We start from the raw sequence: 25,574 nt of genomic DNA on the forward strand, positions 1-25,574 counted from the left end.
AATGATAATATGAACAATTAAAATGAACTTTTACTACATAATGCAACATGGTCCTTCAGTATCAACTGGAACTACTTCTTTACCTCGTAGGAACAGGGACTTCTGTCAACCCTGAGAGGAGAACAGCAGGAGCCAGTCTCACAAACGCGATTATAGGTCTTTCCAAAAAGTCTACTTCTCCCACCAGAACGTTGGATGCCTCGGCTCCCGAAGGAATTTTTCTCATGAAATTCATATCAACCTATTGACAAATAAATAATAATTTAAAATAAAGTTTGCATGGAATTTACAAGACTACTTAGGAGGAAACAGGAAAGATGTTTTTAAAATTACTATTAGCTAATCAAAACTGGTGATCTAATAGATGTATAAACACCAAAATTCTCACAAATATAAAAGAGAGTAGACACATACAAAAAAAGCAGGCAAAACCTATCTATCAAACAACACTCCCAATCTTAATTGTTGTAATCCTTATTATTCAGAGATCTAAATTATCAAACATACAAACTAGAGACAATTTTCAATGCTATACAGCATGATTCATTGAAAACTACTGAGGACAAAAATATAGTTCACAAACTAATGATGGTTCATGAAATTATACACAGTGCTAAAAAATATTCATTTCAGGATTATCTGTTGTTTAAACCTTAGAAATGAATTAGCCCTGTATATTTTTACATATTTTTATAAGTCTTCTTTAACTTTAAAGAACTCTGAGAATCCCTCAGTATGTTCATTAAGTAGAAAAAATGTTTTTTGTTTTTTTTTAAACTAAAATAAATAGCCAGTATTGGTATAGATAGATGATATGCTGTACAATCAAATTTAGTTGTCTGTGTATAATTACAAAGAAAGGTTACAAACATAGTATCAAAGTATGGGAACTTCATTTATATGTAGTTTCACACAAGTCACTAAACAACCACTTACAGGGCTATCTATTAAAAAGAAAACCAGCACTTACAGCGGGCCTCTTGAGTCCCACACCCAGTGTGCCACAACTACAGTGCCAGGAGGCAGACTCCTGCCCAACAGGAGATAGGGAGATGTACACAAGGAGAGGCCAAGTAAAAAAAAGTAAAACTGTGACAGAGGAACAAGAATAAATGGCATCTGCCTTGTCTAGAGGAGATCTATAAGGCAAATTACATTAATCTACTCATTTAACAAGAATAACCTGTAATTTACTCAATACTTTTCACTCATCTGAAATAGGAGCAACAATAAAAGTATGATCAAGTCAGAGTAGAAGAATTACAAACACAACAGCCTTTCTGTGCACTCAGTGTCTCTTATACAAGGCTTTATATTATTGTAGAGCATGAAGCTCAGCAAAGCTGTAATGCAAACCAACATTCAAACTCCTCGTCCACAAAACGCCAATTTTTTAGACTTTGGCTCATGACAGGTGTCAGAAAAATGCTTCTTAACTGAAATAATCACATTTAATTAAGTCTTACATTGGATACAAAAACATTGATTAAAGTATTGAGAGTATCTTATAACAAACTAATGTTATCCAAACATTGCAATGGCCACATAGAGTCAATTATTCCAAAGTAGTACTCACAGAGTACACTTTAACTTCAATTGCAATCAGAACTTGTGGGGGTTTCGCCCTGTTCTTTTAACGTTAAATTTTCATTTTCTGTTTCATCTAAAAACTCTTCTACCAAAATAAAGATCATACCTGAGATAGGTGAGTTTGTTTTTAAATCCATGCCTTTACCTACCCATGGGGAAGCACCAATATGTTTTCCAATGACATTCCAGAAAGTTCTGATATGGTAAAACAGTAATTCTGGGATCTTACTACAGCAAAAAAAAGGCTGAATCGCTAGCGCTGTACCATCATTTTCAGAATTAACCTTTCTATTGGTGGTAGATCGAGAACAAATTACTATAATTCAAAAGGTACTGAAGATTCATGGTATTGATGGGCCATATTATTCACATATTCTTTTGCCAGAATTTCAAAAACTACTAAGATGCAAAGTTCTTCAAGAGCTCTGAGACTTTTACCTTTCTCACAATTTCTGACCTTAAATTAACATACCACAAGTATCATATGCAGGTTTGTAAGCACCAGCCTTAAAAATTACTATAATCAATGTTAAGAAAGCCACCTTGCTAGTGATTTTCTCAATAAGAATGATTATAGAAATTTATTGTCAATGATGGAATTACCTTGCTGAAGTCAACGGTACTGTTTTCTCTGCTTCCTCCACTTCCATTACCTTTGATTTCTCCACTTTTACTATTGTCCAGGTTTCCAGGTGCAGACTGTGGAGAGGCCAAAATACCTGTATTTAAGAACAAATTCCAAATTAGTAAGGGGGAAAATTCACTTTGTAAACTGACTCTGCTCATATCCTGAAAGTGATGGTTTACTAAAAGAAAATGTGATAGGTAAAAAAAAAAAAAAGTGCCAGGTGTTAGTACCATACCAACAAGACTAGAATAATGTTTCAAGCAATAATGAAGCCATACATATTAACATGTAAAACATTATAGTTGGAATTTACAAAAATGGTGGCCTTTCGCAAATAGAAAACAAGTGAGTAGGTGAGGAACAAGAGAGGACAGGAGGCCTGGGTCTCTTCACAGCCACCAAGATGAGGGAGCACAGCCCACACACCTAACGTGCACTGGAGCCGCAGAGCCTCATGGCGCCACACACACAATGCCAGCATGCTTACATCAGGGACAATGGGAACTCTCTAATAAACCCCAAGTGTAACTGGGGAAATTTAAGAGCTGCATCAACCATGTGTATGTAGGAGAAATTGTATCAATCTTCCACAAGTCATAATAGTTTCCTCAAGAGTGTTCATTGCTCTTGAGTATTTATGTGCTGCCCACTGTCATTATTTCTAAGAAATATAATTTAAAAATATAATGGTAACATTTTCACAATACATATGCAAACAATAAAGGTTTTATAATCAAACAGATCTGTGTTGAAATAAGCACTCTCTCTGCCACTCTGTAGCTGTGACTTTAAGTAACTCACTCAGCCTCTAAGCCTCAGACAAACCTACAAAATGTGTTCGGATGAGAAATGACAGATAGGTGTTCTATAAAATCAGCTTGTCGGATTACACATGATTGATACATGTTCAAGCATTCATATACTCTTTTCAAGTTACATTCAGGGGCAACATTTCACAATAATAAAAAAATTAAAAATACCCTTGTAGGATATGGCCAACTGTTACCACTATAATTTTGCAAAAATTCAAATGTCAAAAAGATTAAAGTATGTAACACAGATTTCTACCATTAAATGTATCTCATTTTTGCAAAACACCCAAGATTCCCTAGTTCAGGAATACAGATTAACATTAACCCAAATACTGATCATCAGAGGAGAAAAGGCATTAAACTGAATCATAAAAGACTTCACTTTCAGATTTAATTCTGCCAATCTACTGACCCACAGGAACTCAATTAAACTCTGTGGTTAGATCCTATAAACTTTAAAGTTAATATTGGCAATTAAGTTACAAGATTTTAAGGACATTACATATACATGAGGGAGTTTTCATTTTTCTGGAGTACAACATCCTATAACTAATAATGGAGCCTAAGTCATTTGAGTATATTGCTTAAACTCAATGATGGAAGACCTCTATGATACCCACTTCTCTGTGACATACCTAAGCTAGGATGTCACTGTGACCCAAAAATCTCAGTATAAAAAAGCATATGCAATCTATTCAGCCACATGCTTCTTCTCTGAAACAGAATAAAAACTACTTCCTAAACCTTAACTCATGCTTTACCAATTTTAGCTTAGCACAGAAATGTTGATTCCTCTTCTTTGACCTTTCTTCCTAAACTTCCAGAATAATTTCCTTTATTAAAATATATGCCCAAGCAGAAAAAAGTCAACCAGCATTTTTCAGTGGCTTCCACTGACTCCCACACAAGGAAATGAAGAATATCATTAAGGCCCTGGTGGCAACTGCAACTGAGCATCAATATATATACTTCTCACTACTAAATGTATCCGATCGGTAGGTGTACAGTCAAAAGAATACATAAGCATAGTCCCAGCCACTAGATTATGGGAAGAAGAGTGGAATTAGAAGGCTAGGGAAGGACAGTAAGGCAGTAGTGGGAATGGGAAGAAGAAATAATGTGGGACTCACTACTGACAAAACTAGAAGATAGGGCCTTAAGTCACTTGGCTAACCTGCTCGTCCTGAATTTGTTAAAACTGGGATGCCAGAGAAACACCAGAATTTTTTACCATTATCTTCTGTGTGGCCTTTCCCAACCTCAGCTAAATGCAAGCTATTTTCTCAATTAGTAAAGGAAGTCTCCCTGTTCCCACAATAAATTCTTAGTGCTCAGAATTAAATGAATAAATTCCCCCAAATTAAAATTATCATTAGCACTGGTAACTCAGAAGGACAATATATCTTTGCCTCCGGGGAAAAAAAACACAGATGAGTATGTGTATGTATCAAATCGGTGCTAGGATTTAAAATCATACTCTGGCAAATCTATTACTTTGCCCTTACATTTTCTTTCCTCAAAATAAATCAAACTAGAGAAAGACAAATCAAAGATATCAAGGTTTTCTATCACTGAAAGTCTGAAAGTAGGAACATCTGGAGCAACGGTTCTTAACCCGGGAAGATTCTGTCACCCCAGAGACATTTGGCAACATCTAGAGACATTTTTAGTTGTTACAACTACAATTACTGGCAGACAGTGGACAGCAGCTTTGGATGCTGCTAAACACCATACAACACACAGGACGACCCCCACAACAAAGAAGTATCCAGCCCAAAATGTCAACAGTGCAAAGGTTGAGAAACACTGAGCCGAAAGACAGCTAGCTACGAATACTAAAAATAAGTTTACCTCCTGTACATATAATTATTCTTTAAAAAATAACCAATGAGAAACATCACTCTTTTTTACTATGGGTATGCACAAACCATGAGCCCACAACACAAAAAAGTGGCATTAGTCTCTCCAAAATGAGACTGAGGCCACCATCTTCCCCTAACATACCATCAAGACCTCAAGGAAACTCAGCTAGTTTTGGTGCCTTAAACACCAAAAATAATAAACAATGGATAATATATATAGCTGCTCCTATAATCTTAATTATGAGGTTTTTCTTATCTTTAGAAATTGCCTCTTTCCTCCATTCTCATTTCTTTTTAGAGAGGCTGAAAAATTCACAGCACACTTACAGAAGAGGATGAAAAACCTTAATTGTGTTCCTCAATCTCAGTTAACTGCTCCTTTTCTCCCTTAACAAAATAGCCTAGCAGGCACTGTGAAGCCATATGTTCCTTCCTTTCTATAGAAAATTTAGTCCCTTATTATTAATAACAGAATTTGGTAGAACAAGAAATGTTTGGTATTACTGATACACATAGGTAAGAACAAATGTAAGGAATTAATGTTGAAATCACTTGGTTCAAGCACAAATAGTAAATCGTGCTGGTTTTTTTTAATGAAGTGTGCTGATTATTCCTGAGTAATTATTTGTAGGTATTTTTCTCTCCTTTTTATTCAGTTATCTCATTATTACACTGTATTTTTTTTTCAGAAGTAGTAAAATTTACAATGAAATACTATGCTATAGATTTTGTTATAGGTAGATCTGGTTTTTTTTTTGTTCTGGTCACTTACAGTATGATCTTAACATCTCTTAGTTTTCTTCATTTGTACAATAGGGATAACATGAACATCCGCCAATTGTTAGAAGAATTAGAAAGAATTAGAAAGAATATTTGAAAAACACATTATCACTGCATGTGACACAAACTATAAAATGATGGTAGTTATAATGATGATCCTGAATGTTAAAATGATTTGCCACAAAACTTCCATTTTTTAATTTCTAAAAAGTATGTCCTTTTTTGGACACTACAATGAGCTTTGACTAAATCTACTTGGTATGTCTGGCAAATGCCAATGAAGAGGGAGAGGGCTGCAGGCAGAGCACGTAGGCCATAAGTTACTAGTGGTATCACTGAGGGGAAGTTGTTTAACTTTTCTGAGTCTGCGTTTCTGAAAATGGCTGTATCCACCTAACTTACATAAATTTTTATATGCATTAAATAGGCTAATTTAATAACCATAAACTACCAGTGAAGTGTTCAATATTGTCAATATTATGGAGAAATGTGATAATACTTATGTGATTAAGCATTAAAATATGTGATTAAAACCACTAGCTAGCATTCATATGTGTCACTGATGTTTAGCTGTCAATAAAAAATAATCACTAAACAATACTTCATCACATGAATCGGGCAGGAAGATAAATATACAGTTAAGTGTACATATAATTAATATATAAAGAAGAGCCAAAATTATCATAATATATAACCCTTAAATGAGTTACAAATCTTTTATCCACTAAGAAATAATTTTTCTAGTTCACATATGAGAGTATATCCTAGCCACAACTGTAAGAACTGTGGTCCTAAAAACTTCAAGGTAAATTTCGATCAAAAATAAATATAGCATTAAATAATGGACAACAAGAGTCTATTTCAAAATGTAATCCTAGTCTTGAAATAATGATTCCAGGCAGTCATTAGAAAACCTCCATCTTCTCAGAGGCAGAGTGAAAAAAAAAGAACATTTGATCCTATTTTTGTTAGAAGGGTTAAAACATACTGCATTCTTTGTACAGAAACATCAAATACTAGATAAAAGGCACATCACTTCATTAGAATTTGTGTACAATGTATGTCCATTCACCTTGTGAATGAAATGTCAGAGAAGACAAGCCACCATTTTAAAAAGTCATGGCAATTAAAAGATTACTTATAAAACTTTCCATGTTTTTCTCAAAATGTCTTGACCTATAAAATCTCAGTGAAAAAATTTTGAAAGGGCTTAAATCATGTGTAGTCTTATCTGTTGTCTTCTTATAACTTAAAATTTTTAATAATTCTGTTCTTTTGTGTAATAGAGTATAAAGAAAAAAAACATGCAGAAGTCAAAATAAATTATAAGCATTATCTACATATGCTGCTAAAGCCAGGTGAGGAAAGGCATTCCAAGTGCAAGTGATCAAGAGGCAGAAAGCACCACACATGGAGGACTTTGAATAGTTGCCTGGAGTTATGTCAACATTTTCCTCTTTCTTCTGTTCCTGTCCTTTCAGTGCTTCTAAGTCTTCCTCAGGTGGATGAATTACTACTGTGGGAATATCACCACTAGCAGGCGAAACCAGTAGTTCTGGGGCCTGGAGCTGACTCTGTTGGGAACTTCTGGATGTCAGACGACTGATGCTAGGGCTGGAAGGAGGACTGTTTTGAGGGGTGGGTACTGGGGTGGTACACCTCGAGCCTGCAGGGGTTCCAGCTCTTGAAGAAGGAAGAAGATGACTGAGAAGAAGAGATAAAGGCGATTCTCCTCTCAATGAAAGGTTTGAGGCAGACAGACCTGTTCGCAAAGAGAGGCGGGAGGCTGAGAGGCCTTCCCCTGAGATAAAACAAATAAATGAAAAATGATGAAGTTCACTGCAGAAGGAAAATAGAGACACAAAAACCAATTTAAACTGTCAACTGCAGGCTTTAATGGCCTCAAATTTCAAATTCATGCTATCAGAGTCAGCATGGCAACCAGATTTTTAAATGTTAGAAAGTCACTGAAAAGTTGCATAAACTGTAATTAGTTCCCTGAAGATGTACGCAAAAAACAAAACAAAAAAATAAAAACAATGTTAATGATAGATGGTGGGAAAAATATTCTGTTAGTAATTAGAATGCCCAATGGTGTGTCTCTTTAAAAAAAGAACATCATCAGTGCAAAGTCGCTGCTTAAATAAATAATAGCAAATGAAAACATGAAAATAATCTAAGTAGAACCCAAACCAAAACTTACCAGCACTCAGTTTGTAGTTAGTGTATTTTTCCTACATTGTACCAAACCACTCAGATAATGATTTCTTTCAATAAAAGTCAACATTAACATTATCTAATAATTCCTAACTTAAAAATTATATAAAATCTTTATAACATTAAGTCAATAGGGCATCACCTACTGGTAGTATTCCTAAGTAAAATTTTTTTTAAAATGAGAATTTTTTAAAATTGATAAACATGTGTCAATTTTAAAGGATACATATTCTTGGGCTTTCTAAAGATATTAATAAATGTCCTAAATTATGCTTGCATTTCTAATACAGCAGATGACTTTAAACAAACACATACAATCTTTAATTTGAATAAAGTATTTCTCACCAGCAATGGCAATAATGAAATAAGGCTTGTATATGTCAAACACTGGGACATAATGAATTATAGCTTACTGGAATAACACTGTTTTTTAGGAAAAACATAAGAAATATTAACAACCAACTCCGTATGATCTAAGTCTGAGTAATCAAAGCTACATGCTCAAGAAGCCCCAGAAATATTAAAAATAAAGAGTAAACTTTAATCCATAAACCATCAACATTTAATTAAAAAATAAGCTACATGCAGGAAAACTATTAAATTACAACTATAATACACAAAATTTGGACCATGCTAAACTAAAATGGCATTTTTAAAAAATAGCTCTTGTCTCATTCAAAGGAACCAAGTGACAACTAGACAATAATCAGGAACAAAGAAGACACAAAGATTTAATAAGGTCTTTGGGTAAATGAACTACTTTCATTGACATATATACAATATATGAGAGATGGAAAAGAGAGGTAAAAATGTAACATAGATGGCTTGCTTTTAAATTGAACTTAGGTCCATAAGAGATTTATTTCATTTTTAAGGCTCTTTAAATATACAAAGGCATAATTTTAAACAGATAAAAAAAATTTTTAATGGTCAAAGTCTCAGAAGAAACAGACTTAAGTATCTTATACTGAGCTAAAAAGATAATTACCATCAAATTTAGATATATGAAGCCCTATCATCTACGGCTGTTTGCCTGTACAATACTTACAAGCCATACTATTATTTCAGGGACAGAAAAGATGAGTAGAAAGACACTGTGGCCCATCCTCATAAGCCTTGGGAAATGGTCACAGCTAGAGGCCAACAGTGACCCTCATAAGCAACCCAACCCTTTGCTTCTGGGACTGTCAGAGTCACTGTCACCGCAGCTCTCTTTCAGAGTCAAAACAGAATGTATGATGGATTCCTCTGCTTCAGAAAGAGGAAAGCAAAATCTCCAACCGTGCCAGCCTTAGAAACAGTGACAGAGGTAAGTAAATAGCTACAAAAACTGACTCCCCAGTTCCCACATAACCCACTGCTAGACCCAGAATGAAGAGTAGAGAGCTGGAGTATGTGGGTCTGCCATTCTCAATGGCTTAGAAAACATCAACTGGGTTATCCTCAGCATAAAACAGAACCAATCATAAAAGTCTTTCACAAATTATATAAATAAGGGCAGTGAAATCAGCAAACCAACCCCAAAACACTGGTTATATCCAGCAGATAAAGTATATTCAGGAGACAAAAAAAATCACTCAGAAAAAATCCAATATAGGTAATAAAGATTCAAACTCAAGATTTAGAATTTTAAAAGGATTAAATGTATATATCATAATCTATGCCTCTTTAACCAATTATACAAAAGCTCTTGAACATAAACAAAAAGCAAGAAGAGATTCAGGGTTAGGTACAGTGGTGGTGCTTAAATCACCATTTTAACACCAGTGCTTAAATGTTCCATTTTAACAGTGAATGCTTAATTTTTTCATCTAAATGATATCTACTGATAATTCTGTCATGTTGTAAAAAAAGACATTTTAGAAATGGTATTTTTAAATGCACGAATAACACTACTATATATTTTTTTTTAATAAAGAAGATAATAATGTGACCTATGTAATCATCTGGAAAAAACATCTTTCTTTCCCCAGATGCTAATTGCAACATACTGGAAGGCTGTTAGAGTAGAATGTTAGCAAAAATCGGATGCCACAATTCATCTCACCATTCCTTTCAAGCAAGTGAGGGTCAGAATGTTTCTTGCCTATATCTGCAAAAGATCGAACAAGGGGTATCCGACTGGTGAATCTTTTCTCATTTTGATGGTGATGTCTCTTCAGAAGAGCTTCTCTGACATTCTCTCTTATGGATTCATCCAACTGGCCAGAGGCTATCATGTTGTCCAATACCATATCTATTCAAAGAAAAAAAGCAGTTGTTTTTATTAAATAAACTATCACTTGGATAACTGTAACACAGTATAAATTGTAAGGGAAACCCTACCAGAAAAATAAAACCCTATTTAAGGTATTATAAAACCCTATTAAGGTATTAGCTCTAGAAAATATTATTTTTCTTTGATATTAAATAATGTATACATGGAGATGAATGTGAACATTATCCAACAGACATGAACAAATTACACAGATCCTTATTTTAATAAATACTATTATTTACAAAGAGGCTATTATACAATACTAATTATATATGCATTAATTAATTGATGTCATACACTAATAGCTTTACTATAGCTGAAAGTCCTTTTCTGATAGGGCCAGAATCAGTTCTATTAAAGCAAATATTCAGTAATATTAGCTTCTTAAGAAAGGAACGCATTTTATTACTTCTCCTCATATTTTTCCCCAAAACTGTTGATGAATATCTGGAATTTTTCATTCACTCACTCACTATTTAATGGTACCTATTATGTGTGGGGTATACAACAGTTAACTAAGCCGATCAATTTTTTGCTCTCACTCTTCCAGACACAGAAAAACTGATGAGAAAATGAATAAAGCATCATGAAAGAATAAATTCTAGGATATAAATATATCAGGCTGGAGAGGGGTGTAGGCAATGGAAACAGTGATATGTATATTTTAAACAATGGCACTAATGAGGTAAGAGAACCAAGTTTCAAACCTGTAATATTACTCTTAAACAACAAATAACTGGAAAGGATTAACTAGCACGTAAACTATAACATTAACACAGTGACTACAGGTCACCACACAAGTGACTGGCGGATTATATGTTTACTAAATTACTATGATGTGTTATGTGATAATTTCCAAAACCCAAGTAAGACCCATATGTCCAAATTCAATTTCCTAATGCTCACTCAGTTATTCAGTCATTTACATAAGACAAGAAAATAGGACTTTGATGATTTAAAGGTTTGCAGCACATGGACAAATCTGGTAGTATCAAAGCATTTCTAGCCTGAGAAATACTAGGAAATTTTACCGTTCTCTTGGAGATCAAATGCTACAGATCTTTGGTTTTTCCATAGGAACAATCTATAACGATAGTCACACTATCAAATTCATTACCACTGAACTGGATTAGGGCAGGGAGCAACTTCAGTTAATGGCCAAGTAGCTTTATCACAGCCATCTTTGCCACATTCTACCTCTACAACCTCCTTCAGGTTTCTCTCTCATTCGTTTCCCTGCTACTACCTACCACAGTTCAGGTCATGATCATTTCTTGCTTAGGTTACTATTCCAAAAAAAAATAATTGGCTTCCTTGCTTCTAACGTCTTCCCAATCCAAAGCCATCCTGCATATTCTGACCAGAATGACCTATGTAATACATCTAGATCACACTCCTCTCTGACTTAAAGATCACTGACAGCCAAAATGCCTACTTAATAAAATCCAATTTCTTAATCCAGTAACCCAAGGCTAGTCACAACCAATCTTTAATTTGCTTTCCCAACATATACCCTCCTATTATTCAAGAAATCTGTATATTCACATGGAATTGACTTTCCTGAGATTCATACCTGTCTGTACCTTTTAGACTTTTCTTCCTTCTCCCCTTGGGATACTTTCTTTTCTCTTGTACCACCTGCTCCTTATTTCCCTGTGTTCAATTCCATGAATAAGTTGTACAATTAATGTACTCTGTGGATCTTCCCTAGATACATTGGTCCAGAAAACAAAGAAACAAAAAGCCCTTTCTTCTGCATTTTCAGAGAATAGACTCCATATCTTGCTTATGGCACTAATCAATTTCTTGCTGAAACTGTAGTTTTGTCTGTGTAATTTAATCATTTGGACTCCAAGCTTATCAATAACAAAAAGTGTTATTCATATGTCTACTCCTATACTGTCCTGCACAGAATGGAAACTCAACACATAGATGTTAAATCAATGTTCTGAAATTCCACACTATTTTCCCTTTTTTAAGTATCTCTAATTTCTGTACAATGTATATATAAAGAAGTCAGTTGTGCTGTAACCTGCTATTTCATCTAGAGTGCTTGCTCTCATATCCAGCATGACTGTTCCATTTAGGATGCAACTTCTTAGTTCAAAAAGACTATGCAAAGAAAGGGTTGCCACATAAGGTTTACTCCAACGGTCACCACCATCTTCAACATCCTCTTCGAATTTCAGCCATCTGCAAAGTGTAATATATAAAAATATTTTATGAATAATGATGATTTGCTTATTTTAAAATGATAAATATACACTTTCCTGAGAAACAAAAATAACCACCACAAAAACGAATTTAGCTAAAACACATTTTGCAAATTAGGTTAATTGTCTATGATGCCCATGCTCAGAAGTCACATTTGTCATTCCTCGTTCTCTTCTAGATATCATACTAATAAGTCAACAAAAACAAACTATGGAATTTCATAGTTTCTATTTCTAATTCCCTTTTAAACTTTATAATATGCAAGATTTTGATTTTTCAAATTTGCTTTTCTAATTAATGACATTAAAACCTGCAGTAACGTAATTCCTTTTGTATTATACTAAAACATTAAGGATTATTTAACAAGGAAATAATATGAGAATAAAAAGGAAGAACTAAAGCTATAATGTCCAGCTGTGAGGAAATTCTCTGCTCATTGTTTTAAAGCACCAGATAAGTTAAATTTTATATTCTCATTACAAAAAGAAATCAAGTAAAGTCAATGAAACATGGAGACTCACTATTATTACCTGGCAGTTTCTTTCCATTCATACTCTTCTCCATCTCTATAACATAACTCATCCATTTCCGTGAAGAGATCATGGGGAATATGCTCTTCATCATCGTCTTCAGTACCAAGGATGAACTGAACTCTCTGGGATGGTGTGTCTTGACAAAATTAGAATTTAAATATACTTAAAATTTTCCTCAATTCATTTGAAGATAAATTCACAGTTTTACAAGTGAAATGTTCTTGCTATAAATAAATATATACCATCAAAACACATTTCTTTTAATATTAAAATATCATAATTCCAGAAAGGATGAACAATCCAGGAAAAAGTATCACAGAAAAATCACCTCCACAGACAAAAAAGAAAAATTTTATGTTCAAAATAAACAAGTCAAACTAATCTTATAACCAAATAATGTAAAAACAAGTAGAAATAAGCAACATCCAAAACATGGAAAGCTATGCTCAAAGACAGTATTTTTCCCTCACTAGAAATATATGGACATATTAGACAAAATAGAACGCTTACAAATATATAATTAATATGTACCTAAGTTCAAGAGAGAAAAAAGAAACTTCCCAAGTTTCAAAAAATGATGAGAAAACTAAAGGGGAGGGGTATAAAGAAACAAACTTTTCCTACCATCCTGGAGAAGCAAAACTCTTTGTCAGCTGAGGTTAGGGAAGTAGGACAAGCAACTGTTAAGAATCAGATATCCCATTCATGCCATCTGAATCCAAACTACCTATGCCATACAAGATCCCCAACCTGAGAAATTAGCCTACATTTCATTCCATGACAGATGAAATCCCTAAGATCCCAGTATAAACACACAAGCAAACAACCACAAGCATCAATTATAAACAAAATCAAACTGCTGAATCTGAGAAATGAGGCCACACTCAAAACTCAAAAACAAACCTCCAGGCAGTGAGATGTAACCAACAGGGATTTCAGAACAGGTTAAAGAGTAGATTAGAAAGAATTATCAAAGGAAAAGATAGATCTGAGGACAGTAGATAAGCATCAGTGACAAATAAAAAGAACACACAGAAGGATGTAGATGTATGTACACATAAGAGATGCAGAGAACAGAGTAAGAAAGTCAAACAGGAAAAATTCCAGAAAGAGGAAATACAGAAAAGGGCAAGAATTTAAAAAAAACACATCTGAAAGTTTCCCAGTATGTATATGACATGGGTCTACATATTGAAGGAATACTTTGAGAAAGACAAAGACAGACTATGCAGGACAAACAAAACCATTCTGTGAGCTTCCTGAAGTTTTTTTAAATTTCAGTATTTATGTCTTACATGTCTTTTTTTCAGACTTATCCACAAGTAATAATTTTGGTGGTACTCTTAAGTGTCATTTTCTTTTATTTTAATTTGTTCATTGCTACAATATAAAAATATATAGAAATGTAATTCATTTTGTGCCCTGAAACTTGTTAAACTCATTCAGTTCTGAAGTTTTGTAGATTATTTAGGATGTGCTATATGTATGATTCTTTATCTGTGAATAAAGACAATTTTACTACTTTCTTTTACAATCATATACTTTTAATTTCATTCTTGCTTTTTAATACTGGCTAGGTGCTCAAGTACCAAGTTGTATAGAAATGGCAGGAGAGGACATCCTTGCCTTCTTCCAAACCTCAGGAGAGAAAGCACTCAGTCTTTCACCAGTAAGTAGATAATTTATCACACTGACAAACTTTTCTTCTATTCATTGTTTGTTTAGAGTTTCATCATGAATGGGGTGAATTTTGTCAAAGGCTTTTCTACACTTATTGAGATGACTATATGGTTTTTCTCCAGTAAAACAGTATAAACTGTTAAAGTGGCTATTTATACTGCTAGCTGTTTCAATTTTACACCAACCCTGCATTTCCGCTTGGTTATCCTATTAATTTCCTTTTGCTGCTGTAACAAGTTACCACAAACTCGATGGCTTAAAACAACACAAATTTATTCTTTTATAGCTCTGGAGACCAGTCCAAAATGGGCATTACAGGGCTAAAAGCATGGAGCTGATTTCTTCTGGAGGCTCTACGGGAAAATCCATTTCTTTACCTTTTCCAGCTTCAGGAAGCTGCCCACATTCTTGGGATCTGGATCTTTCTCTTGCATCATGACTACCACTTGCTTCTGTTGTCACATGTTTTTCCTCTCTAATCTTCTGACTCTCTCTTACTAAGGACCCATGTGATTACATCTGCCACACCTGCTAATTCAGTATAATATCCCCATCTCAAAGTCCTTAATTTAACCACTGTAAATTTGAGGTTGTTATATAAGGATAACATTCACAGGTTCTAGGCATTAGGAAAATGGACATCTTCGGAGCAATCACTCAGCCTATGGCAGTCATGATATGGTATCTTTCTTAAATATTGGATATGTATTTTGTGAAGGATTTCTGAATCTACATTCATGAGAAATATGTATCTGTTATTTTATTCTCATGTAACATCTTTATCTAATTTGGTATTGGGGTAATGCTGGATACAAAAAAATGAATTGGGAATTACTCCCTCATTTTCAATTTTCTCACAGAGTCTGCATAATTTCTTCCTTACATGTTTGATTGAATTCATCCATCATACTATTTGGGAGTAAATTTTCATTATGAGAATGTTTTGGACTACATTTTTAATATCCTTATAAATAAAGGGCAATTCTGGTTATCCATTTTTGTTTAGTAGCTGTATTCTTAAGGAACTTCCCCATTTCATCTAAATTATCAATTTTTTTGGCATGAAATCATTCTTAATATTCCCTCACTAATCTTTTAATGTCTGTAGAATCTATACTGAAATTTTCTGATATTGGTAATTAATGTCTTTTTTTCCCCCTGATCAGTCTGGCTATAAGTTTCTTAATTTATCTTTTAAAAGAGCCAGATTTCAATCTGGTTGAATTTTGCTATTGTTTCTCTAATTTTTATTTTATTCATATCTTGTTTGGTTTTATTGCTTCATTTCTTTCCTTACTTTGGTTCAATTTGCGTAATTTTTTTCCCTTAGTTTCTTAAGGTAGAAGCTTAAATCACTGATTTGAGATCGTTTTTCTTTTCCAATACAAGGATTAAATGCTGTAAATTTTCCTATATGCACTGCTTTAGCTGAATCTAGCAAATTTCAATATGTAGAAAGTCCTCACTTTGCAACTATGCATATCAAAAGTGCATCCTCAGTTTGGAAGATTTTATCTCAAGTATTGCCTGTACTGTGTTTTTATTTTCATGAGTTCAAAATATTTCCTAATTTCTGTTGTGATTACTTCTTTAGCTCATGAGTTATTAAGAATCAACTTGTTTAATTTCCAAATATCTGTGGATTTTTCTTGGTATCTTTCTACTTTAATTATATTGTGGTCAGAGAATATACTTCCAATCCTTTTAAATGTATTTAAGACTTACTTTGCGGCTTAGAATATGATCTAGCTGTCTTGGTAAATATCCCATTTACACTTGGCAAAGAATGTTTGCTCTGCTGTTGTTGGGTGTACCGGTATCACTGTAAATATCACTCTGAGTAATAATGTTATTCAGGTCTTCTATATCCTTACTGATTTTTTTGTTTGTTTACTTGTTCTATCCATTACTGAGAAAGGAGAGTTGAAATCTCCAACTACAGTTGTGAATTTATCTTTTTCTTTTCCATGTTATCTATCAGTTTTGGCTTCATGTATCATGAAGCTGTTCTTACCTGCATATATACATTTAGGACTACTACATCTTAGTTTCAGCAATTTGTATGTGCCTTTGCTTGGTTCTCTTCATTGCTTTTTCCTTGGGTTTTGTTCAGCTCCTTGGACCTGTGAGTTCAGTTTTCATTAAATTTGTAAAACTTTCAACTATTATTTCTTCAAATACTTTTTCTGCAATCCTTCTTCCTGGCGTATGTCAAACTACCTGATAATTCTGACAAATTATTGATATTCTGTTTATTCATTTTCAGTCTTTTTTCTGTTTCATTTGGATTCTTTCTATCATTGGGTCTATGGTTTCGGGGGGATTTTTTCTGCAGTGAGAAATCATCTGTTAATCTTACCTAGTGTTTTTCATTTCACTTACTGTATTTTTCATCCTTAGAAATTCCATTTGGAGCTTGTTTATATTTTTAATTTCTCTCCTCACCACAGTCATATTTTCCTCTAGCCTCTTTAACATATAAGGCATGTTTATTATAGTTGCTCTAACATGCTGGTTTTCTGATTCCATCAGGTGTGTCACTCTGGATCTGTTTCTATTGATTTATTTTTCTCTTGGTTATCACTGATATTTCCCCACCTTTTTATATTTCAAACAATTCCTGGATGTCAGAAATTGTGCAATTTATATGGTTTGGTGCTGGGTTTTACTGTATTTCTTTTTGTATTGTTATACTTTGTTGTGACACAAAGATACTTGAAATCAATTTAATTCTTTCAAGACCTGCTTTACAGAATTTTAGAGCAGATCCACTGCAGCCTTTAGTGTAAAACTAAAGACCCTGTTCTGACTGATGGGAACACATCCTATTCCCAGTCCTGTGTGAGATCCAAGAACTGTTTAGCCTACTTTCTGGTAGTTATTTCCTAGGCCTCAAGTAGTTTTCTTTGGCTCAAACCAGTATTCAGCCAAAGATTGAGAAGGACTTTCATCAGACCTTTGGGCCTCTCTATGTGTAGCTCTTCACTCTCTGGCACTCTACACCTCAATTCTAGACTCTTTGGCCTTCCCAAATTCCAACCTCTGTCTCCTCAACTATGAAAGCCTGCGAGGCTCAGTTCAGGCTCCCCTACTTGTGCTGTGGCCTGGACACTGTCTCTAGGCAAGAAGCTCAAACCATCATAGCATTCACCTCGCTTGTTTCCCAGTCACAGAGGTCAGAATCTTACACTGCCTGTTGTCCAATGTGTGAAAATTACAGTTTCTTGTATTTTTTCCATTTTTCCAACTGTTTAGATAGTACAGCAAATTCAATCCCTGTTATTACATCATGTCCAAAAGCAAAAGTACTATATAATCTATTTTTAGAGAGGTGGGGGAGGAAAGAAGGGACTTCTTTCATAGCAATTTCTAGGGTACGTATTGGCAGTTAAAACCAAAATAAACCCACTTCAGTGGCATAAAACTTTTCTAGGGATAGTTATTCCATTAAAAAGGCACATATATTTTCTCCACCAAATTTATTCTTCAAACCACTATATTTGGTCTTCAACTGTCATCTTAGCTTAAAACATCAACTTACCTACCCCAGTGAACATATATACATACTTAAGTGAAAAGTTTAGTAAAGAGCATTTCTATAATAATATTATGTACCTTTTTATTCAGTAGGAATTAGAGACACATACTGAGCCACTCATCAAATAGTCTAAGATACTCTAACCTGGATGGATGTGTCATAGGGCACAGCAAATTACTTCTCAATCACTTAATATCATAGGTTCACTAGTGATCCCTTTCTAAAATTGGTGTTTGTTGGTTTTTCTTTTGCTAGCTGCATGACCTTTGTTAGTTATATGACTACTTAACATTTTATTAAGTCATCCTTATCTCTTAGTACAGGTTGTTATGAGATTCCCATCTCTCTAAGCTGAAGTTTATCTATCTATACAGTGAAAATAATGCCCATCTTTAAAAAAAAAATGTAGAGACTATTAAATCAAACAGCCTATGTCAAGAGCTTAGTGGCATGCTTAGCACAGAACTGGCACTTAATATTTTACTAGGCCATTGGTATTTTCTTTATGTTCATGTCACAGCTGTATTATACACAGTAATCTCTTTCCCTCTTCATGTCTTCAGAAAAACTTTCCTTTAGCATAGCAGGCAGGTGCCTATAGAGGTGCAGCTCATGTAGCTTTGCTATAATGCACACACTAGGACCCCTGGTGTAGAGGTGACCATGTGGGTCCATGATGTCCTAAAAGAACCAGTGATGACCTGAATGTCAATTAAGTGTAATGTCAAGAGTCTCCTCAGGCTACACAGCTATTTTTTCTGGCTCTCTTGCCTTTTCCACCTTTTAGGGCCACTTAGATCAGTGCAATTAATGTTCATTATCAGATAACACTCTCTTTCCTCTACCAAATGCTTTTTTTCTTTCTGATTTCATCTACTGGTACTTCTATATTTCTCTGCTTTCAAACTAAAATGTTGTCCTTCTGCAGAAAATACTATCATATCAAAGCACTCTTTTTTGCAGAGATTACCAAGGAACCTAGCTTAGTGGATGAAATCTCCTGGCCAAAAAATGTGTATAAAAATGAAAAAAGAACTTTCAGTCTTTTCCAGGAGCCTTAGGATTCCAGATACTAGATCATTGCCTATGTAAATAATGAAATATAGAGAGAAGGAAATAACACCCTATCCAACTGAAGTTTAAGTGCCAAGATTCAACTTACACAATGGCAAGGCCAGAAAATAATGAAGAAAATAACACTCCTTACTTGATTCACTTACACCAAATAGCTCTTAAACTATCAACTAAATATTTTTCTTATAGAAAAAAATACTTCAATTGTTATTCCTCCTGGCACATATTGTGTCTACATACTCAAATTCTTTAAAAAAACTTTCCAGGAAAGAACTCTGTTAGTAGAGAACTATGCTTTCTCTTACCGTAAGAGGGAGATTCCCGTCCATCTTCTTTATCTGACTCTTTATCTTTTCTTCTCCGATGGTGATGTTTGTGTCCACGATGTCTGTGCCGCCGCCGACTCTCTTTACTAAATGGGACATGAACACCAATATACACTGCTCGATGACCTAGCAAAAGGTTCAGACAAATTTCTGGTTTTCCAAAAGGCAAAAAAGCAATATACATAAAAGTACACCAAAATTTACTTTAAGAAATAATTACAAGAAAATTCATGTAATTAACAATGCTAATCTCCTGTTACTTCTTTTTTACTGAGTACTACACAGAATGTGACATCAAAGGCTAATACCACTGACTGATAAATACACTAGATCAACAGGTTACGGGTGTAAGCATTTGTTTGCAAGTGTAAAAAAATGTTGAGAAAGAACTTGGCACACCGAAAATCATACTATGTATACATAAATTTATTCCATCTACATTTATGGCCAACCCTAATGAGTAGAGGTGTTTATGAAATACACTTGAATGATGATGAAACACCTTATAATCAATATTAACAGACAGATGTTTTTACTAATATTTACTAATGTTTTAAAGTCTTGAAAATCTCAAATCAGCAGAGTCCAAATCAGTGAGGACTACATTAAATGTAAACAGCCCAAATAATCCAATTAAAGAGCAGAAATTGTCAGACGGGGGAAAGAAACTACAAGGCCATCACACATCTTTAGAACAACAAAAAGAGCTACTTTAACACTCTATTATGTCAGCTTGTATTCTGACCAAAAAAATGGTTATGAAAGGCAGTCTCTGCTCTTGTCCACTAAATGAAACTGAGTCAGGAAACTAAACAGCTACAGCACTATGTCAAATACTGAGAGGCTTGAACTGGATTTCTTGAATAGTTTAAATGAGGTTCCTATCAAAGCTTTGCTTAGTGAAAGGGACCAAGAACTAAAAGTTTAACTAATTTGTAACTATGCCAAAACCATTGACATAGAGCAGCTTTTGACTTCATGTATTTTACAACATACAAAAGTATGAAATATAAAGTTAATGACATTCTTTTTCTAACACATTCCATAAGATGATCAAAAAAAATGCCTCAAGAATCTCAAGATATTCACCTTTAGTTGAGATAAAAGACAGTCAGTCTTCATTTTTCAAGGATTCTTTATTTGCAAATTTGCTGACTGGCTAAAATGTATTTGTTACCCCAAAATCAATACTCATGGTGATTTTTGCAGTCATTTACAAACATGCAAATACTAAAATGTCTCAATTACCCAAATCACTAGTTCCCAACTAAGGTTGAAAAAGGTGACATTCTAACTTCTTGTTCCAGTTACCAATATTTTAATGTCAATAAAATAAATAATCACCTTTTAAATTAACAGAGGACAGTATGGAAACACAATGAACGAAAGCTAGTTGTTTAAACATCTCCCAGTACCCAGCACTCTGCCTAGTATATGATAAGTACTAGACAAAGAATTGTAGAAATTAAGTACCAATTATTTGAAGAACTTTTACCAGAAAATCCCAAAATTAAAAACCAGTTATATAGGGTTTCTTTTTAGGGAGATAAAAATGTTCTGGAATTAGAGATTGGTGATAACTGCTCAACATAACAAATATACTAAAAAAAAAAAGAATTACACACTTTAAAATGGTGAATTTTATGTTACATAAATTATCTCTCAATAAATAAAAAAACTGTAACAAAACTCGGCAATCTTACAAATTTGCTTTACTGAAATGACTTGCTTCTGAACACCAAAGAAACGTGAAAATTAAGGAGTTAAATTCCCATCACTATGCAGTGGGAATTACAAAGTTGTTACTCTAATTAGTACTACTGGGTTTTGGCACACAAGCCCCAGTGCACTAAGATAAAAATAAATTCTATGAGTTTTCAATTTACAAAGGCTAGATAAAGCACCTAACAATATACTAGAATCCAAAGATGGGGAAATCAAGCCTTACTGCTTTTTCTGCCTTTATTATTGCCATTAGTGTTCTCTGTTAGAACTTCTTTCCCCTAGAAACCTCATTTCATCAAAGGCCTATTCAGTCAAACTGAAATAAACTTAATCTCTGTTGCAAACTTGATACTTAAGAAAGGATGCAGAGCATGCACAGCAAAGGCCTTTGGGGCAACCAAGGGAAGCCAAGCGACATAGTCAAGTGCCTTTCTTTGTGTTCTAGGTCACATGTATTTGAGGAATGAAATTAAATGGTAAGTGATGGGTAAAATATATCACTGTACATTTGAATTAATAAAATTGTTGCTAAAAACATTAACTTCCTTGGTCCCTGTAATTCACAGAATCTAACCACTAGCTTCTAGGTAACTGAGGTTCTTTCTAGAAGCCCTATTAAGCCTTGCTTTTAAAATCAATTTTAAAAGATGGGTTTTCTTTTTTCTATCTCAGAAAGTAAATGTGGAGAACAGTTTTTTGTGTCTCCATATCTTTTTAAAAGCAACAGATGAATGGCCCCTTACAATACTAGTTTTCACAGAAGATTTTAACTTAAGAATGTAGTTCTCAAAAAGACCCATAATAAATCAAAACGATTGCCTTGAACACCATCTCAACCAAGTGTTCAAAATTAACATCCACAAAAGTCATACTGATACCATACGTCCTCAGACATGATACACTGAGAAAAGACTGTCACTTCTGTGGCGTGCTCCCCAAATACCCAACATCATGGTCTGTTCATACGGTAACAGTGGACAAACCCAAACATTCTACAGACATTCTACAAAGTATCTAGTCACTACTCTTCAAAAATTTCAAGGTCATAAAAAACAATGAAAGATTGAGAAACTCATAGATTAGAGGAGACTTGACAACTCAGTGTACTGTGGGATCCTGAACTGTTCAACTGAAATAGAAAAAAGGACATCAGTGGAAAAACTGGTGAAATCTGAACAAAACCTGTAGTTTAGTTAGTAGTATTGTACTAATGTCAATTTCATTTTCATAAATTTATGATGGTTATATAAAATATTAACATTAAGAAAAAGCTAAGTAAAGGGTATTCATAAATACTCTATACTATCTTTGCAAGTCTTCTGTAAATAGAAAGGAATGAATAAGGGAAGGAAGAGAGGGAGGGTGAAAGGAAGGGAAGAAGAAAGGAAAGAAGAAACAATTTGCCATGACTTCTTCCTGCTTATACAAGACAAACTGGCAAATAACCCATTTGCTCCACAATTCTAGGCAGAGGCTATTATGGCATTTTAAAAGACTGATGTAACAGACCTATAAAATGAACATTTAGATGACAACTAGTGATAACTATGGCTTATTAGTCTGGCACTCTGGTTTGCTCATAATACAAATTACCCAGCCTGCTAGAAATGAAAAAAATAAAAGAATTAACTGATTTTGTAACTGTGGTATTTTAATTTCCCAACTTAAGTAATGGTAACCATCAGTGAAATTTGAAAAGCATTCTGAAATCTGTGCTCTGCCAATACTTTCAACAAAGGGCCAATCATCAGGGAATGTTCTATTTGCAGATATGGGTATTGGTATACACTTTTCTAAATACAGTTTAAAGACAAAAGATACAGCAAAGTGTTAAACATTCTTTTAATGTATGCTCTCCCTCACAACAACAAACTGTTTCAACAAATATTAGTAAAACTTAAAGAAAAAGGACACTAACAAACATTCATTAGTAATTTATCCCGCTAAGCCTGAGTTATTTTAAACAACTTACTTTCTAGTTCTTCTTTTTCAAACTTGGTGTTCACAGTTGAGCTGGTTTTGCCAAGATCCACAACAGCTTCTTCATCAGGACCCTAAAAAGCAAATATTCTCATTCGTTCATGAAATCAACACACACTGAAGACTTACCACTAGGGGTATTATTTGAGACAGCTAAAAAATATGTAACTGATTGCCTTCCTCTCAAAGAACTAATTATAGTGAACTGCATTCTTTTTAAAGCATGCTTATAGGCATAAAAATCCATGTTACAGCATAGGAAAATCTCATGGTAAGTAGGAATTAAGGTGACAAAGATTTATAATTGTTCTCCTACAGAAGTTACTAAGTAACTGGTATACATACTCATTTCAACAGAAAGTCCCTCCAGATCAGAAATAAAGAAAATTGGGGGCAGGGGATCTTGAGAAAGCAGTATAGAATGCTATCTGTCTTGTTCTTTGCTCTTAGGTCCTCTAATCAAAAGGAAACACTTAGCTCATCTGTAACTGGACTGGATTATAGTTAAACAGAGTTGTCAAATATGAGTCTATATACTTAACACGTAGTATGACTTTCACTCGTAAGCTAGCCAAGAGCCAGTCAAAGTTATAAGAACTTTACATTTCTCTATAAAGGAAAAGTCATGCCCAAATTTGCCCTTTAAGGAGATTCTAGTTTTTAGTCGTGAAAGTAATGCCTTCATACTTTTGTTCCCTTCTTTAGCTCAACAAAAAGATTAAACATATTGTAAAATTTTTCATAGACTATTTTTAAAAGAATAGAATTTTAGCTTTAACCTCCCTTCTCAACTTTTAATTTAACTTCAAAGAAACATTATAATCATCATTAACTACTTAGCAGGAACATACATGAGATTCTGTAACACAGAGTTAGAAGAACTCGCCCCTTCCCTCAAAGTCCTCACTTTGAGCTGTAGCTCACTCTGGACCCAGGCCAGCATGGATCTGCTAGAGCTGTGCAAGGAAACGTCTGGCCTTGCCGTCCTTTACCATTGCTGGGCTACATGAGACCTTGTGTAATATGTCCCAATGGATGCATCCTGACTCAGGATTTCCATTTTAAGTGACAAAAACTAAAGATCGGTGTATAATAAGCAGGGAACAGTGAGCAAGGAATTCTGCTGTGCTAAACCAAGCCCAGGACTAGGAGACACACTGGAGAGGAACATTCAAGGTTTCGAAAAGATGTACAAAGGTTCTAGGAAGGGTTGGCTGGTATTAACCAGGCCTCTCCGAACTTTAAGGCTGAAATAGATCAGCTCACAGAGTCTAATGTGTGCACAGTATACAGAGGAAACAAGAGTACAGAACTTTACTCAGCAAGACATTCATACCTGAGTGGACCTGGCCTATACTGCCTTTGTTGAAGAGTAAGAGTAAAAGGTGAATGCAAGGAAAGGATGGCCCAAGAAGAGGCCGAAGAACCAGAAACAAACCAGAAGGCGCTGGAGCCCAATGAAGGGGTGGATGACCTGTCATTTAGAGTGGGCAGACGGATGGACAAAAGGAAATGGACAATCTTGCACTACCAGCCTTCCAAAGCAGGAGAGAAAAAGAACAGCTTCCAAGAAAGAAAAGAAGAAATTCATTCTTTTCAAAGGTCCTTATACTTTAACTGGTGCCTTTGTGGGCAACAGACAGCTGGACATGAGAGAATTAAATAATAAAATAATCATATTAATGTTAATTACAACACTGTTAACACTCCACTGAATACCATTTTTTACAATGGATAATTTTATCTCATTATGCTATTTTTTATCTGTCCACTTGTAGTATTTTTCAAATTTTACAAGAAGACAAACTTTCAACCATTCCTGTTTTCTTTGTGGTTACTCTTATTGCCCAACATCTCCTCTAGCATTGAGAATAAACCCAGAATGACACATGTAATTACACATGTAATGTAATTTCTTCCTATCACTTTCAATATCCAAGCATAAACTGGAGGCCCAGTTTGTTGTTTGTTTTAGAATGGATCAAAAAGGAGGTTGGGTAAAATAATTTTTTAAGGTCTCCTCCAGCTTTTGATCTAAAATACACTTTTGTGTATAACTTTTTTTCAGTGTATGCAAAGCAGATTCACATATTCACATACAATTGTTCCTTGCTATCCACACTCTCAGCATCCAGAGTCTCCTATCTTAAAACTCAGGAACTGAACCAATTTGGTTGAATTTTGAAATAAATTCTGTTACCCAAACTTTATTTGCTACCCAAAACTCACAACCAGTAATAGCATATTAAGGAAAGGCAGATAGACAACTTACTTTCTGAAGGTTACATATACAAACCACAGAATCAAACAGATCTGAATATAAGAGGTACTGGTATATGTTTTTGAAGGATTGGTGTT

General features: G+C 34.3%; 1 protein-coding gene across 7 annotated transcripts in view; it reads right to left on the bottom strand.

Moving 5' to 3' along the window:
- The window catches only part of SLC4A7 (solute carrier family 4 member 7), a 130,064-nt gene that overhangs the window by 48,349 nt on the left and 56,141 nt on the right, over nucleotides 1-25,574 (bottom strand). For 4 of the 7 annotated variants that reach the window (XM_073223706.1, XM_037008594.2, XM_037008593.2 and 1 more), the window contains exons 2-9: nucleotides 23,209-23,290; nucleotides 19,491-19,637; nucleotides 12,891-13,029; nucleotides 12,179-12,339; nucleotides 9,937-10,125; nucleotides 7,105-7,473; nucleotides 2,194-2,309; nucleotides 84-241 (exon numbers count right to left, since the gene is read on the bottom strand). In XM_073223706.1, the coding sequence (XP_073079807.1) occupies nucleotides 84-241; nucleotides 2,194-2,309; nucleotides 7,105-7,473; nucleotides 9,937-10,125; nucleotides 12,179-12,339; nucleotides 12,891-13,029; nucleotides 19,491-19,637; nucleotides 23,209-23,290 (1,361 nt within the window). The remainder of the gene's footprint in view (nucleotides 1-83; nucleotides 242-2,193; nucleotides 2,310-7,104; nucleotides 7,474-9,936; nucleotides 10,126-12,178; nucleotides 12,340-12,890; nucleotides 13,030-19,490; nucleotides 19,638-23,208; nucleotides 23,291-25,574) is intronic. The other 3 variants (XM_037008597.2, XM_037008595.2, XM_037008596.2) reach the window with 2 other exon arrangements.

The sequence above is a fragment of the Manis javanica genome, chromosome 15 (assembly GCF_040802235.1).
Source record: "Manis javanica isolate MJ-LG chromosome 15, MJ_LKY, whole genome shotgun sequence".
In the NCBI taxonomy this organism is placed as follows: Eukaryota; Metazoa; Chordata; class Mammalia; order Pholidota; family Manidae; genus Manis; species Manis javanica.